Source organism: Rhipicephalus microplus, chromosome 1 (genome assembly GCF_043290135.1).
Source record: "Rhipicephalus microplus isolate Deutch F79 chromosome 1, USDA_Rmic, whole genome shotgun sequence".
Classification (NCBI taxonomy): Eukaryota; Metazoa; Arthropoda; class Arachnida; order Ixodida; family Ixodidae; genus Rhipicephalus; species Rhipicephalus microplus.
The window spans coordinates 248,168,682-248,185,556 of NC_134700.1; the positions used below are offsets into that span (position 1 = coordinate 248,168,682).

General features: G+C 45.1%; 1 protein-coding gene across 1 annotated transcript in view; it reads right to left on the minus strand.

Annotated features, from left to right (window-relative positions):
- Positions 1-16,875, minus strand: part of LOC119185791 (protein FAM117B) — a 129,693-nt gene that overhangs the window by 13,107 nt on the left and 99,711 nt on the right. The window contains exons 2-6 of the mRNA XM_037434669.2: positions 7,693-7,853; positions 5,231-5,317; positions 2,889-3,113; positions 589-657; positions 20-176 (exon numbers count right to left, since the gene is read on the minus strand). Coding sequence (XP_037290566.1) covers positions 20-176; positions 589-657; positions 2,889-3,113; positions 5,231-5,317; positions 7,693-7,853 — 699 coding nt within the window. The remainder of the gene's footprint in view (positions 1-19; positions 177-588; positions 658-2,888; positions 3,114-5,230; positions 5,318-7,692; positions 7,854-16,875) is intronic.

A 16,875-nucleotide genomic window follows, 5' to 3' on the forward strand; every position in this document is an offset into this window, starting at 1 on the left:
AATTTTGGCAGCCCTTTACCTAGGCTGTCGGGACGAGAAGAGCTATGGCGGGAAGGACCATCGACAAAACCATTGCTGCCATCACTGCCGCTTGGCGTCTGGGTGTCCACACTGCAGGTGGAGTGAAAGAGTTCTGCAATGGGTGCCCGGTGCCCTTCCGGCGTAGGACCCATAACCTGCAGTGTAGGAAGCACACGAAAAATGTCCTCCTACTTCTGCATGCCGCACGTGACACCTATATGAGACTGACCCAGCAGTAAATCACACAGAAAACCAACAAAAGAAGAAGCAAAGTTGGGGGACACCATAGAATGAGACACCGGCAGTGAATGTGAATTGAGAGCAGAATGCAGTGAGAGATCATAGTTCCTCGCAGAAACTCCATTTAGTAACAAGTCACGCCGAGACAAAACGTAAACGGCATATACAAATAGCGTGAAATGCAATGGACGTTTAATGTAAGGCAGATCTGAGAGAAATGAGGTGGCCAATTAGAATTGTTACCACGTATACTCAAATTCAAATACACGCTTTCCGATTCATGTAAACCGTAACTTGGCAAACAGAATGCAGCATGTCTGTGCTTACCCTTTCCAGTTCTGCTTCGTTTTCTGTGCCTGATGCCGAGATGCCTTTCAAAACCAGACGCTCGATTTCCTTGAAGGACACAGAGAAGAAAATGGACGTAAAAATATGTTTAACAAATGTTTACTATTAAAAAATGCAGCTTTTCATCGAGTAAACATAGTAGTCAGTTGTACAGCTCCAGAGTTAAGAGCCAAGGGAAGCTTTCAACTGAACATGTACTGCTCGGCAAAGAGCTTGGTTATTCCAGGCAATGCATAAATGAATCTTTTTGAGAAAGAGAACAATGTGCATTCAAAAAGGATAATGAATATGGGTCCTGCAACATGCCTGTTTATTCACACACTTTCAACTGTAGTTCAACAGGGTATGTTCCAGCTGAAGCTCGGCTTGCAATTCTGACAAGAGGACCCATCAAAACACTTCAATTGAATCGTAGTTTGTTCGACCACCGATAACTGCTTCAAACGGCTCTGTCTTGCAGTGAATCTTAATTCATCATTTGTGCGATAACTGCTTCAAACGGCTCTGTCTTGCAGTGAATCTTAATTCATCATTTGTGCCTTACATTTTCATCTGAGCAAGTGTAGCAAGTGCCAAAAATATTTTAGAACAAATTTTGCATTTAAAAAAGGTCTTTTCAGAACCCAGGCCTATTATCTATGATCGACTACGAATTCGCGCCAGTGAGCAGTCATATAGAGAGAGAGAAAGAGAAAACAACAGCATAACAAGCGTACAAAAAAGACAACATGTAATGTAACAGCCCTCTGCATCTATACATTCTATCTTGCCTCATGACTGCACTGTGCTGTTCATGACTGCGCTGCCCATATAGACTGACTCACTATAGTATTCACAAAGGTCAGGTTGCAAAGATGTGCATTTGGATGTGCAAGGGTGAACTTAAAGGGGCCCTGCAACAGTTTTCTAAGTAGACATGAAATGAATTCAATAATGACGCTTGTTGTCTCACAAACCGACTCCCACAAAAAATGTTAAGAATCCGTCCAATGCAAGCGGAGTTGCAGAGATTTGTCGCATGCTGCAATTGCTTTCTCTCTTCTTTCATCCCGAGGAAAGTGCTGGAAGCTAAGCAGAGGGGGATAGCACGAAGGAAGAAGGTACATCATGTGGGCCTCTTCACCTTGAGCGATTTTTCTTTGTTCTTTTTTTTTTTCTTTGAACGTGCAACTTCTTAGTGGGATGGTGCACGTGCTAATGTGTCGCGGCCCTCTGCGTGGCTCCAGTAACTAGCATGCTGAAATCAGCTGATGGCGTAATACTTAAGCCTGTGAAGCACTGATTCCGACATTTATCATTTATCGAGAGAAGAGGAAGTGATTTTTAGCAGACTGGGAATTTATTGTAAATTTCAGGCCACGTGCAGTGCTATAATATTTGGCTTGCACATTCTTAGAAGCCGCAACCAACGATCGGCAGCATTTTCTGACCATGCTCAAAAAATGTTGCAGGGCCCCTTTAATGTCTTCTAGAGCATTTGGCCTGCAGCACCCAGCAGTTACAAAGGCGTGAATCTTCTTAAACAGCCTGCAATACAGAGAGCACAACCACAAATGATGGTAAATTTAAACAAAAGTGTTTAATGGTATTGCATTAAATGCATCATTCCTTATGATAATTTCACCGCTATGCCAGATGCTTTCGAACTCGGCATGGTGCATTAGTTTCTTAAAAATGGGAGTTCGGAGAATGCAATGTAGATTTAATATAGATATGCTATATGATAGGTAGGTAGGCAATAAACTTTATTAAGAATCCAACAAGGAATCACTGGCCTAGGCTACGCCTCCAGAAGCTGTCGTCCGCGGAGCATCGTGCGATGTCTTCGGCGATCGGATCGCTAGACAGCCCAGATTTGGTGCACTGCATGTGGGCTATAGCTTCGCATTTTGCATTGGTGCTTCTATTCTTTCAAAACATTTGACCTCTTAGCAGGTATTCTGATCTAAAAAGATGACTGAGCAGAAGCGTCAGTAACGCAGGGGCAGGAGGACTGCCTCTCCACCTCCGCTTCCTTTAGGGCAAAATATTGTTCTATATATTTGATACATAGCTGGACTGAACCTTGCACAAACAAACTCCCAAATTTTAATCACAACAATGGCATATTTATTTTGTGCACCACATCTATCTCTGCCAATGCCAGCTGTGCCCTGGACAAATGGGAAAATTACACGTCCATCACTGAGTGTTGCTTTCAAGCACATCCATTTGCATCGTCTGCATGGCCTAACAGTGTGAACAAATGTTGTGCAAGCGAAGTGCATAATTCAGAGAACCTGGTTCAGTCCCTCCACGCTGTTGCGCATGCGGGGAGCCCCTGGGGGCGTCCGTCCTGGCCTGGCCTGGATGGGGATTGGGCCCGAAGGAGGTGGAGGTGCTACGGACGGGGACAGTGGTGGGGACAAAGCTGCCAGCCCTAGCTGATGGTCCCCTTGTACAGGGCTCCAGCGAGGCGACGTCCGCCCACCTTGGGCCGTCCGCTGTAGCCGCTGACGAATATACTGCACGACATGAGCTAGCCTGATGAATGGAGCTTTTTTTAACAGACCGATACTACATCCACCTACACACAAGTGGTACAACAAAATTGCATTCAACACAAAAATTCCTTTGTTATAAACTGACACTAAACATTCATTACTGAAACACTTTCATCACACAGAGAAGTTAGTGAAGAACATTTAAGAGTTAATTGTAGCAAGCAATCTGTCATATTGATGCCTGAACAATACAATTTTGAAATTTTTAGAACAAGTGCTATGACAAATTCTTAATTAATACACTAATTAGTATGATAGAAAAGGATAATTGGCATCACATATGTACATATATGAAAGTACCAAGCAAAAAGGCTTCTAGAACGACAAAACTTCTGTGTACAATGAGCAAGTGAAGCGACGCGGGAGTCCTACAATTGGGTTTGCTCGAAACTGTCACGTGGCGATTAAGTCATTCTGTACAATCACAGAGGTATAAAACTGTAGTAGTAAAAGGCCTTCATATAATAAAGCATCCGTCAGCATATATTTATTTATTTTATTTATTTATTTAATACATACTGCAGACCACAGTTGTGGTCCTGGCAGACAAGCACTTGAATAGCACAATAATACAAAAATAGCAAAAGGGACAAAAAATGAAACGGCGGACATTGCATTGCCAATCCAACACACAATTAACAACACTAACAAAAAATGGGGCTATACAGTATCTAATAAGTATGGCTCAGCAATGGAATTCCATTCAGCCACGGTACGCGGGAAAAATGAAAATTTGTAAGTATCGGTATGCGCTTGATATGGTGTTAGCGATCTAGGGTTATGGTGCCGTGTGTGTTTTGTGGTCAGGGCGGATATATACAGGGAGGGGTCGATAGCCAATTCATGTTTAGTAAGTGAGCAGAGGAAATCGAGATGAAATTTTTGTCTTCTTAACTGAAGCTTGGGAATGTTATTGGCAACCATTAATTCAGAGGGAGAATCCGTGCGACGAAATTTTGAAAAAATGAACCTGACAGCTTTCCTCTGAATCTTTTCCAATTTATCAATGTTATTTTTGGTATACGGGTCCCATACTACAGCAGCATACTCAAGTTTTGGTCTAACGTATGAATGGTAGCAAAGAAGTTTAACACTTGGAGGCGAATTACGAAGTTTGTGTCTCAAGAAACACAGCTTTCGAAAAGCGGAGGAGCAGATGTTATCTATGTGCAAGTTCCAGGAAAGATTACTAGTGAACGTTACGCCTAAGTATTTGAAGCTGTTGACTTGGTTCACCGCGCATGACCCCAGTGTGTACTGAAATTGGAATGGAGATTTTTTGCGCGTTATGCGGAGGGAAACAGTTTTCTCTGCGTTGACAACCATGCCCCAATCCCTGCACCAACTGTATATATTGTCCAGGTTTGTGTTAAGTTTTATTTGATCTTGCATGCTGGAGATTTCACGGAATAAAATACAGTCATCTGCAAACAGCCGGACATGAGTGGAGGGTGTAACTACAGTGACGATATCATTGATGTATAACAGAAAAAGCAACGGCCCCAGAACACTACCTTGAGGCACTCCGGATGTGACAGGAAGACAGCTTGAGGCATGACCATCAATCAAGACATACTGCTCTCTATTCATTAGATACCTAGACACCCATGCTACCAAACTTTCGGGAAGATTTATATTTTTTAATTTTTGAATTAATTTGTCATGAGGAACTTTATCAAATGCTTTGCTAAGATCAAGAAAAATTGTGTCTACCTGAACATTATTATCAAGGGCTTTTGCAAACTCGTGTGTGACGGTGACCAGTTGAGTCACAGTCGAATAGCCTTTCCTAAAACCATGTTGGAAGCCTATGCAAGGCACATATATGCAAGGCACCTGGGCCTCTTTATCATGAGAATGTGCTCGAACAGTTATCCTGTATATTATCATACAAATGCACCTCCGGGAGCTATTAATTTTATTGCTGAGAAAAAACTTACAAATATTCAACTGCATACATTAAATCAAGTGCCAGTTTTCTACCCCAACTAAACACAGTCGGCTGTGACTCATCTACAGTTGAGTTCTGTCACTTTATTCACATGGCCCAAAAGTATGACCATAACAAAAGCACTTACCTTCATTTCTAGAGAGTCACCCGAAGGCAAAGCAGGTTTCTTCTGAACAAATTTCATCCTCTCCACTTCTTTCCAGTCATCAGGAGTCTGCAAGTTGAAGAAAAACAATAACTGACCTCCGTAGCTCTGTTTAGTGTTTGTTCTTATTCGTATCGCCATGCCTGACTATAGCTGCACGGCTCACTAAAGTGTGGCTCTGTTAGTAGCAAAAAAGACCCGCAGCATCCATAGGAAGCTGCTAGAAACCTTCTACCTGCCCCCTGGAAGTGCCATACTCAACTACCATTAACAATGGCACAATGAAAAGTTTCTCTGTTCTGTAGTACAAGAAAAAAGAGAAAGTAATGTTTCAAGCAGAACTGAAGTGTACATTTCTTCCTATGATAGTAGCAAGAATGTTCTTCACTACTACAATACGAGAGGAGAAGACCTACAGCGTGTTGGCAGGATGGAAACACGAGGAAAATAAGACAGCAGCAGATATTAATTAAGGTAATCGCAAATATATTAAGGTAGTCACAAAATAACATTTGATCACCCCGAGATGCACTGTATGTCAAGTGCACACCCTCTGTTTAACACCTCTGAAAAAAAAAAATGCATTATTTTAACTGATTTTACATATGCTTATATGCATAACTCGTGGCTAACTTTCCTTGCCAAGCAAAACAGCGATAATTTTCTTATTGGCTGCCACACGGCGCTAGAATGATGTTGCTCCCTGGGAGCATGACCTTTTAAACCTTTACTACATGGGATTCCTCAAGGAAGCATTCTTGGCCCCCTGCTTTTCAACGTATATACAAACACCAATTCAATATTTGTAATTTATGCAGACAACACCAGCTTATTTATGACACATTACAGTTTCCCTCTGCTTGCAAAAAAAGCAAGTGAGGTGCTCAATATATTGAATACGAAGTGTCAGGTCAATTCCCTAACTGCAAACATTTCTGCTTCAAAAACAAAAGCAGTTCTGTTTTGCCCCAAAAGAAGCCAATTAATTCAAATATTATCCTGCACCTTGGTCTTTCAGTAATAGAACTGGTACCAGTAATAAAATCCTTGGGTGCTCTTTTTGAAGAAAAGATGCAATGGAATGTACACATTAATCTTGTCCACTCCAAACTTTCGAAAATAGTGAGTATTCTGACATGCCTCTGTCACTTTCTACCAAAGCACATCAAACTGATTTTATACAATTCCCTTTTCTCATCTGTATTAACATATATCTGGTATGGAGCATAACGACAGACACAAACTTGCCAAAATCCAGCGCCTGCCCAAAAAAAGCTGTGAGAATCATCGCCATTGAACTATATGATACCCACACAAAGCCTGTATTTGAAAATCTTGGCCCAAAATCATTGCCAAACTTGTACAATACACTTCTATTAAAACTTTATGATGCATACCAGAAAACTAACTCTTGTCTAGAGAAACTCACCGCCCTAACTCCTATCGCAAAAACATACGTTACATGATTCAGTCGTACCTGGAACGTCCCCTACACCCGTGCAAACTAAGGCCACTAAATGCCTATGTACTTGCTGCCACAGGCTCTTAACTCCTCCACTAATAAGATAACCATAATTAGTGTAGCAAGAGCGATTTGTGCCTCTATAATTTTTAGCGCTGTCATCTAAATATAAATTGAGAATTGTGCTTATAAGCCATCGCTATGCTTATAGGCTTTTGCTTATTAGCACTTATTTCATTGTCCACTGTTGTTTTTGCCTTGTATAGTTTTGTAAACGAGGTGCTGGCCTTTGTCAAGCCGTTCGATGATTTTTGCTAGCCCCTTGTAGCGTCACCAGTGTTGTATTCCACCCTGTTGATGCTGAAATAAAACTATTATTATCATTTTTTTAGTGCAACACTAATGACATGTTTAATTCAGCTGACGATACCGCCCTTTGTAAAAGTAGTTGAATAAATGTACAGGTATTTGGTTTGCTTAGACAGCGCCTGCTGTGCCAGAGAGCATGTCTCATTCCGTGACCCCACAACCCGCCTTCAGACGGCGGCTGTCAACCGGCCAGCAGCCCTACGGCTACTTGTTCAAAAAACAGGGAATGCCACTCCCCCTTCAGCCCATGTGCCGATCATAACACCATACGCCTCTGTCAGCTGACAAATATCCACGAGTGAAGTGCCTTTGGCGTGAAAAAGGTGAATTACAGAATGAATCTAGCACTTGACAGAAGCAACAATGGTCACCTACTCCTCCAATAGCTGCTGACGCAGGTAGCATAATACGAGCTGAAGCAAATATTAAATATAACTCCAGTGCAAGTAAAAATGTGCGACAATAGATCATATAGGTGCATACTATAACCCATAATAGTGTGTCAAAAAAATAGGCATTTTACAAGCATAACTCATTGCTACAAGCACCCAAGGCATGTGGCGAAGTAGCATGGCCTGTGTCTCGCGGTTATGCAAAAAGGAAGAAGACGTGCCTGTGTGGCCCTGTCAACCATGGGGCGGCCGCAGTAGCTGTGCAGATCCCGCGGCCACTGTGCAGACAAGTAGATGGCGTCTAGGGAGGCTGTGCGCCGCATGAGCCCTCCGAGCAGGCTCAGTGGCTTGGCTTTGCAATCGGCAGCAGAAAGGCACACACCTGTCAAAAAACAGCATGAGAACAGTCAGTATTGTTGTTGGCACATATGAAGGAAAGGAAAAAAAAAAACAGAAAACACGGCGTATTCACAAAGTGAATGAAGATGAGAGGGTGAAGCACTGAAATCGTTCGGTGTTATCGTAAATCGCTCGCGACATTGACCACTCACGCGTGTAAATGTGTGACAAAGCGGTTGACAGTTATATACACGGTATATGGACGTAAATAGCATGGCATATGGCCAAGAATTGACCATTGTGTTCAGGTGTGAATTTCATTTTGCCTTCATTATTACTGCTTTGTGGTAACGAATCTAGCCAGGAGTTGGCAATGACGAGATCTGTGCATGTTCCCCTAATGGTTGTTGGTTGTTTCCAGTCATACGAAATGCATGGTACAGCATATCGAGATATAAAATGCTGCAGAAGCCAGTCGTTGTTCATGATAATCAGCGTTGTCATCACGGCTACGGGGCACGCCAAGGAGCAAGCCTTGATCTTATAGGGGCCCTGAAAAACTTTTTCAAGTAACCATGGAATGCATTCACTGAAAGAGCTTATTGCCTCCCGAATTCAACACCGCTAACATTCTAAGAATCCGTCCATAGCGAGTGGAGTTACAAAGATTTGTCGCATGCTGCAATTGCATTCTCTCTCCTCTCGTCCCAACGAAAGAACTGGAAGCTAAGCAGGAAAGGATGGCAGGGGCAATTGATATGTGGGGTTTAACGTCCCAAAACCACCATATGATTATGGGAGATTCCGTAGTGTAGGGCACCAGATATTTTGACCACCTGGGGTTCTTTAACACGCACCCAAATCTGAGCCCACGGGCCTACAGCATTTCCGCCTCCATCGGAAATGCAGCCGCCGCAGCCAGGATTCGATCCCGCGACCTGTGGGTCAGCAGCCGAGTTCTTTAGCCGCTATACCACCGAGATGGGGAGGATGGCAGGGGCAAAGAAAATACGTCAGCCACGCTTCGTGACCTTGAAGACTTCTTTTATTATTATTTTTAATTCACAACGTTTTCAGTGTGATTGCGCACGCACGCGTGGACAAGTTGCAGCCTCCCCGGCGATATCTACTTAGCGCGTCACGTTCAAATCAGCCAATAGCTGATAGATGGGCTTTTTAGGAGTAATTTTTGAGCGTGTTCCATGATTTGTCTAGAGAAGAGAAAGCAATTGTTTGCTTACTTTGATAATTCCAGGCCACGTGCTGCGCTATAATATTTGGCTCGTGTGTTGTCGGGAGCCTCTACTACTGATCGGCAGCGTTTTCTGACCATGCTCAAAAAGTGTTGCAGGGCCCCTTTAAAAAGCTTTGCCCCTATAATGAAAGGCAGCTCGCGCCTAGCGTCCACAAGTCATCATAATCATCATCAGCCGAACTACACTCATTGCAGGCCAAAGGCCTCTCCCATGTCCCTCCAATCAACTGAGTCCTATGCTTTCTGCTTCCACGTAATAACTGCAAACTACTTAATCGCATATGCCCACCTAGTTTTCTGTCTCACCCTCATACCTTTGCCTTCTCTTAGATTCCACAAGCCAACCTTCTCTAAAGTCACTTGCTCCTCACGTTCGTGCTCATTTCCAATCATGCCCCTCCCTGCTTCATTTCCTTTTTGGTGGGCCCATAGAAGAAAAAAATTAAAATTGACAAGCACGAGCGCCCAGCGTCAATAAGCCAACCTCCTCGAATCCCCCCTTTTCCTCCCGCGCCCTTCGTTCTCCATTGACAAAGCTCAATTTCCAGCATGCTCCTGTTTCACTTTTTATGGCTGGTCTTAAGATTTCACGACCTTTTTTTTTATGTTGGCACCCAAGAATCTGTGGTCTTCAGCGAAAAATAGAAGGACCGGGTAGTGCCTATATGAATATATCAAGTGGACTGTAAAAGAATATCTTAGTACCAAATGAGTCCTAGAATGAAGTCGCATACGAATGTTTATAGAACCTGTTCAGTTGCCAAACTCTCCACCGTACTTTGAAAGTGGCACATAACTAACTTCCGGTACAGGTGGCGCTACTGCAGTGACTGGCTCCACGTAGCAGACGACGAAAAACGTCGCGCATGCTGCATGCATCTGCTATCCACGAAAATATTTAATTGCTTGAAAACGCAAGGGCGAGAATCGCTAGCCTTTTTTAAAATAATCTTGAAAGTTTATCACATTAGCAAGAATGTTTGAAAGCGCGTTAGATGGTGTTCCATGTCACGGGAACTAGAGTAGGCGCCCATTGCTCGGCGTACGTGGCGGTTCTCATCAAGTCCAGTTTTCAATGACAAACCAAGCAGCTTTTACGACACACTTTTTTTTTTTCAGCGAACGTGGAAGACTCCAAAGATTCTGGTCAGACAGTTTTCCGGGGGTGGGGTGGGGGGTGACCTTGAAAACTGTTTATTTTCGTTATTTATGCTACGTAACCCCTCCCCTCCCCCCACCTTCTGGCTACGGGCCTGGTTCTGGTAGCTGCTGTGAAAATAAGTAACGACACAATTACGTCGGGACCGCGCGAGTTCTGCTGTAAGTGCTGCTCACAACGCAGACGCCAAGAAGAAGCCATGCAGATCGACTATGCGGCACAGCGCATTCGCTCAGAAATCAACCCTCGCAAGCGCATGAGAAAGTTATGCATGTATCACGACACACTTAGATAGCAATCAAACCCAGCCGGGACCGCATTTTTCACTAGCTCGAGAGATTCAGCTTCGAGCAAAGTGCGCAGCTTATACTACTCTGCAGGGTTAATACTTCACAGCCCAGGTCATGGTCTGGTGGTCATGCTGGTCGACTGCTGACTGGATTCCGGCCGCGGGAGGGCGCGTTTCTTTGTTGGAGCCGAAGTTGGTTCAAAATAGTGGGCATAGATTTGGTACACTTAGGTTAGGAAAAACTTTAAGCGCACTTCCCTGCACAAGAGTCCCCTTCGATCGTTACCGCGACCGATTAAAACTTCTTTCCCGTCGACAACGTGGTTGTACATCTTCAATTAAGTTGTCCTCGGCATGAAAATGCACATCGTGAACTTCCGATTTGAGCGACGGCTTTTTGTTAGAAAATAGAATAAACAGCATGATCCCATACTGCACAGAGAGCCAGATCACGTGGAGCGCATAGGTGTATCAGGAATGTGCATCCAGGCACACAACAAGTCGGCATTGCAGGCGAACTATAACATTCACGCTACGTGGATCACAGCAACACGCAAAAACGCTTCCTTTTTCATGCCATTGTACTACAACACGTGAACCGGTTTTAAGAACATTGAGCCCAACCACAGCTAGACACACACAGGATGCGGCGCACGCTGCAACACCAGCGCTACTTCCAAACACCGCTTGCAGCGCCACCGCGCAACACCACCAAGTTATGGTGACCAACCGAGTTTTCAAACTGGATTAAACCGCTCTCAACACGTTATTCCTGGATTAACGCCGCCCACCACTGGTGGCCGCCATGCTGGCACGGCGTGTGTGACGTCATGTGCTGCATGGATCGGAACGGTGATCTTCCACTAAGGTTAACACCCACTCCAAGTCGCTCAATTTCTATTCCAGGCTGAACGAATCTGAAATAGCTCAACTGCATGCGCAGCTGAGCACGGAACACAAGTCGTTGGCCAGAATGCAGACGCCCGCACAGCAAGCAGCTTGTTACGTCACACGGCTCGTGAGTGGGCCAGCATTGCCCAATTTTCAGGCCACTCACTTGTTTATAAAGAATGTGCAATCACTAATTAAGCGTTCAACCAAATGCGCTAAAGTTTCGCCCGCTAGTTAATGAACGCGAAAGGATTCACCTACATAACAAAGATTACGGTAGGACACGGTCGGGCCAGGGTTGCTCATTCGGTAGATTTGAAAAGGACACAAAACTGAAGTACCCAAAGTAGCCATGCTGTTTAATTTTATCGCCATACTTGCAGCAAAATTGAGCCTAAGCAAAACTAAACTATAAATATCGTTTTTATCATAGAACAGTAAATGGTCTGACAAAGTGCTAAAACGACGCATAGCTTGGAAAAGGTTTCAAAGCAATGGCTATACGTCATTTAATTTTTTTCTATTATATCGTTAACTAATAAAAAAAATAGCTGGTAGGTGTGCCAATATATAAGTTCGAAGTAGCCAGCACGTAGTGATGGAGGCAACTTGAAATTTTCGTCACCAGACAGGGTCGCACTATGGTCAATTAGGTGCAAGGTAGCCACTGACGGCAGCCCTGCACGGTCCGCTGATGGGATATTCATACCATTCACAAGAGTGAACACTACGCATAGTGGCCACAAGCATGACACGTACAATGCCACAATTTCCGCGCATTTTTTTTTAATTTTATGTGACAACTATCACGCAGCCTACTGGCACTAATCTACCTTTCATTTATACTAGCGACATCAGCAAGCAATATCCTTCCAGCATTAAGCTGAATTCTCGGCACAAGCAAAGGAGTATCAGTATAAATGGAATACTTGGGGGGGAGGGGGGAGAAGGTGGTTTTGTAGACGAAAACGAATGTATACCATCAAATGCGTGACAAATGTTTCGAGTGCCGCATCCCCACGGAGTGGAAGTCATTCTATTGCCATTAACCTGCCATTACTGGAATGCACACTACATCTGGACGACACACAAGATTCATTTTGCGATGTTGTACCATTCATCACGGTTGCATCCTGGTTGCCTCTGGCTATGCAGGCGAGAGCACTTCAAAACCGTTTCTCTTTTTTTCTTCTTTAATTTTTTTGCATGCCTTTTTTGCTTTGGTCTGGTTAGATCTTGCAAGTCGCCTTTTCAGATGTTTTTTTCTCCTCCCTTCGATTGCAAACACGCCCTCGAAACTCGGTAGGTAAACACACGTTTGACGCTGCCCGCTAGTATATAATACTATGGTGTATAAGATCAATCAATTCCGCGCGATTTCACCGCATGCCGGTCGATGCGACACAAACGCAGCAACAAGCAAATGTCATTTGTTCGCTCGCGTGCAGAGCAGGATGCCATAAAAACTAATAAAAAACAGCGCCCGGGTACGGCCAATCACACGCCCAGAGAAAGCACCAGAGGAAAGAAGGGGGGCCGTGGGAGGGGGAGAGAACAATGCAACAAAAAACGAGCACGGTATACGCTCGAAATACGTCGAAGCTTCGGCTGGGCACACGAGCAAGCGTCACACGATCGAGACAGAGCGACCTGGAATTCGAATGGCACGTCAACCCCATGCATGCAGTACTTCTTTCTTTCTTCCCACGGGAGTCTTTATTGTCATAAAATACATTTATACATCTGTAAGTGCTATCTTCGTCGTCCACGTACGCGCTTTGTACACACGAATGCTTCGATCTCAATCGATCTCCGATTAGGGATATTAGCTTCGCCGCGGTGGTCTATTGGCTAAGGTATACTCGGCTGCTGAACCGAAGGTCGCGGGATCGAATCCCGGCTGTGGCGCCTGCATTTCCGATGGAGGCGGAAATGTTGTAGGCCTGTGTGCTCAGATTTGGGTGCACAATAAAGAACCCCAGGTGGTCGAAATTTCCGGAGCCTTCCACTACGGCGTCTCTCATAATCATATGGTGGTTTTGGGACGTTAAACCCCACAAATAAATCAATCAATCGATTAGGGATATCTATCGGCTTTCTGCATCCCGTCAGCCAATCGCGATTAAAAAACTCGATCGCGATCGAAAGCACATCGTTGCGTCGTGGCATACGCCACATCGTGTACGTGTTGACACAGTGGCGTTTGGCGTCTAACCTGCAAGCATTCCTGGCGCCAAAATAGTAAATACGGCCGAATGCAAAATAAACGTGACGCGTTCCACATACGGGTGGGGGGGGGGGGGGGGTGTAATAAACGAACACATCTCGCATGTGCACATTCTTAGAGCGAAGCGATAGTCAACAAACAAAAGCGGGCCCGCAATCCTGGCTCCACGCCATTGTCAAGGTCGGGATATGCTAACGAACTGCACGGGGATGTGTAATCACCGTCAGCCAATATAGACTGCAGGCGCACGGGGAAAAACAAAATGAAAAGAAAGCGCCCTGGAAGAGAGCCAGGCGTGGATACTGCCCAGCCAGCGCACAGTGGCGCATGCAGCCAGGAATGCTTTTTTCGAGAGGTGCGTGGACAACGCCCCTCCTTGTGCGGGGTGTGGGGCATTTCATTTATCGCGCGACACACCTATGTACCCTCTGGGGGACCTTAAAAGGAAACCGCCGCAGTCTTCACTCAGTATGACGTAGCATAAAATACTGCGCACCATATATAGGTGTAGAATACGGTGTGTGTAGCAAATAACGTGGGTGGCATTGCATAGATAGCCGTAAAGGAAATAGAGCTTCACCGCAGAAATGTGGGAAAGGCGGGCTTTATTTGCCCGGTGCACCGTTGCAATGCGTTCATTGCTGGCCATTGAAAGCCGACAGCGCGACACAGGCCGCTCGCTCAAGGTATACCTCAGCACCGTATACTCTTCTGATATTAAACATTACCCGCGCGCCAGACGCGCCCGTCCATGTTTACCTAAGAAAAGATGGAAGCTTTGGTTTCTCGAAGCGTCCGAACTGTTTATGCTTCCCAGCCACAAGTCAAGGAAAGCGTAAGCGCGAAATTAATCGTCATCCGACCGCCTCGTTCTCCGTGACCCACAAAGAGCTCTATGGATAATTTTCACTGCGCACGCACGGGTAAACAGAACCGAAAATAATACAGCGGCGCTGCAGGTCAGCCATCTGATAGGACGAATGAACGACGAGGGCAAATCGTCCAAAGGAGAATTTAAATTGACACGGCGAGCATTGCACAATGCGTGATGCACCGCTAAATATATATACCTATAGCGGTGCACCACACATGGCATATATGTCATATTGTCTCGCCCGAAAAATAATCGCTAGGAGTAGACGGGTCGTGGTTGCAGGGAGCGGTCGTAACAGTTCAACAAGCAAAACCAGTGCAGGCAGGTATGAAGTGGACAACGAAGCACCACCATAAAAACTTATTCCAGACCCGCGCGGAACGCGCAGCACAGTCACAACGAAAGATGGAAGAACGGTCTTCGTCGTTCGTCGGAGAAACGGGGTACCCGCTACTTGTCGGGAATTATGAAACGATTTTTCGATGCTGTGGCTGCCGACGCTGAAGAATTGTGGCTGAAGCTATTATATTGGGGAGGGGGGTGAGGTCGGAGCATTCGACGACGTATACACTCGTCACGCAATTCGCACTGTGTGACTGACGCCTTGTTGTTTATTTGCTGTTCTAAAACAATTCGTTACTCATATTATAAACGCGATTCCTTTCCCAACATGAAGCCTGTCTAAGGCCAGTATGCTACGTAGATTCAAGCACCAGTGTGGCTCAGTGATAGAATTCTGGCCTGGCACGAAGGACACCCGGGTTGGAATCCCATTGAGTCCTTGGTGTTCTTTATTTACTTAGCTTTTTTTTTCCTGATCTTGCGCGATGGCGGTTACGGGCAACGGCGGCACCGAAAAGTGAGCTGAGTCATGTAGATATACCACAAATTATCTGAAATTAGATTAATTTTAGAGCGAGTAACTTTCTAAGATTAATCTTTCGTATAGACTGCGAACAAGGCGGTATTAAAATAAGCTCGAATCGTCAATCGGTAAATTATTGTCGACCAGCAACTGTCACGGATCATTCGAATCACTTCACGACCTGCGCGTCCCGATTGCCAAGCCCTGTATCTCTTTAAAATGTCAAAAATGTCAATTGGCAGCGCCAATCGACGAAATCGGCATGGTCCAAAGTGACGATGGTGACCCGTTCCCACTGTTTTAACAGGTACTTGGCTCGAATTAACACAAGCGCAAGCAAAACTTGGCAAACAAAACACGAAAGACACGAGCGCTCGTGTCTTTCGTGTCCTTCTTGTCTCTGTGTCGTCGTTTTGTTCTCGCGCTATAACTATCGTCATGCTGCCAGAAAGTTTCAGCCAATCATGTACTCACAACTATAGTTTTTTTCCTCCATTAAGGTATGTACAGACCACTTTTTAATATTGTTAACTATAGCACCCACTTTTAGAATAAACATACATAATCTTGACTCCAGTTTACCATCTGCCACCGCGCCCAACACAGGGAATGCGGTGTTGGCTACGCCACCGCTGATGGCGAGCGAACATGCGATTGTTTCACCTGAATCGCAGCCAGAGATGGCTGTCCTCTACAAGCGATAACACTTCAGGTCCATGTAGACTACGGTTGGCTTTCGGTAACCTCATTGTCCTTATAGTCGAACAGTGTTACGGCCCCGCCTCGGTGGTCTACGGCCTAAGGCACTTGGCTGCTGACGCGCAGGTCGCGGGATCAAATCCCGACTGCGGCGGTTGCATTTTCGATGGAGGCGAAAACGCTGTAGGCTCATGTGCTCAGATTTGGGTGCACGTTAAAGAACCCCAGGTTGTCGAAATTTTCAGAGCCCTCAACTACGGCATCTTTCATAATCATACGGTGCTTTTGGGACGTTAAACCCCACATGCTACCATTAACAGTGTTACGGTGGACGCATGCGTACGAGGACGGCTGGGTTGGAGCATTCGACGTTTCGCGACCGCAGTCGTGTCGAGATATACAAAAATAAGGAAACGTTCGTTTAAAATTGCAAGGTGGCGGCGCCAATGTGTCTTATACGTGAAATCGTGTATACAATACTCGAAAACTGACATATTGTGCTTGTGCGTTCTCAGGATGCGAAGAGCTCGCTGTCCGAATACGCCCATTGAGCAATTGAAGTGGGCGCGACATCCAACGGCGGATAAATTTTCGCGAGACTTGGATCTCTAGGCAAACCAAAGACCTTTATGGGCATACACGGAGACAAGTGCAGCGGCATAAACTATTTTTTCCTCTTTTCGCCAGCAAAAAAGAAAAAAAGAAAAAAAAAAGGAAGCAAACGCGCTTTTACACCCACGGCGTTTCCGGAAACAGGCGCCGGATCGGGCTGTCCGGCAGCGGTGACGAGAAACGGGTGCCTCGTT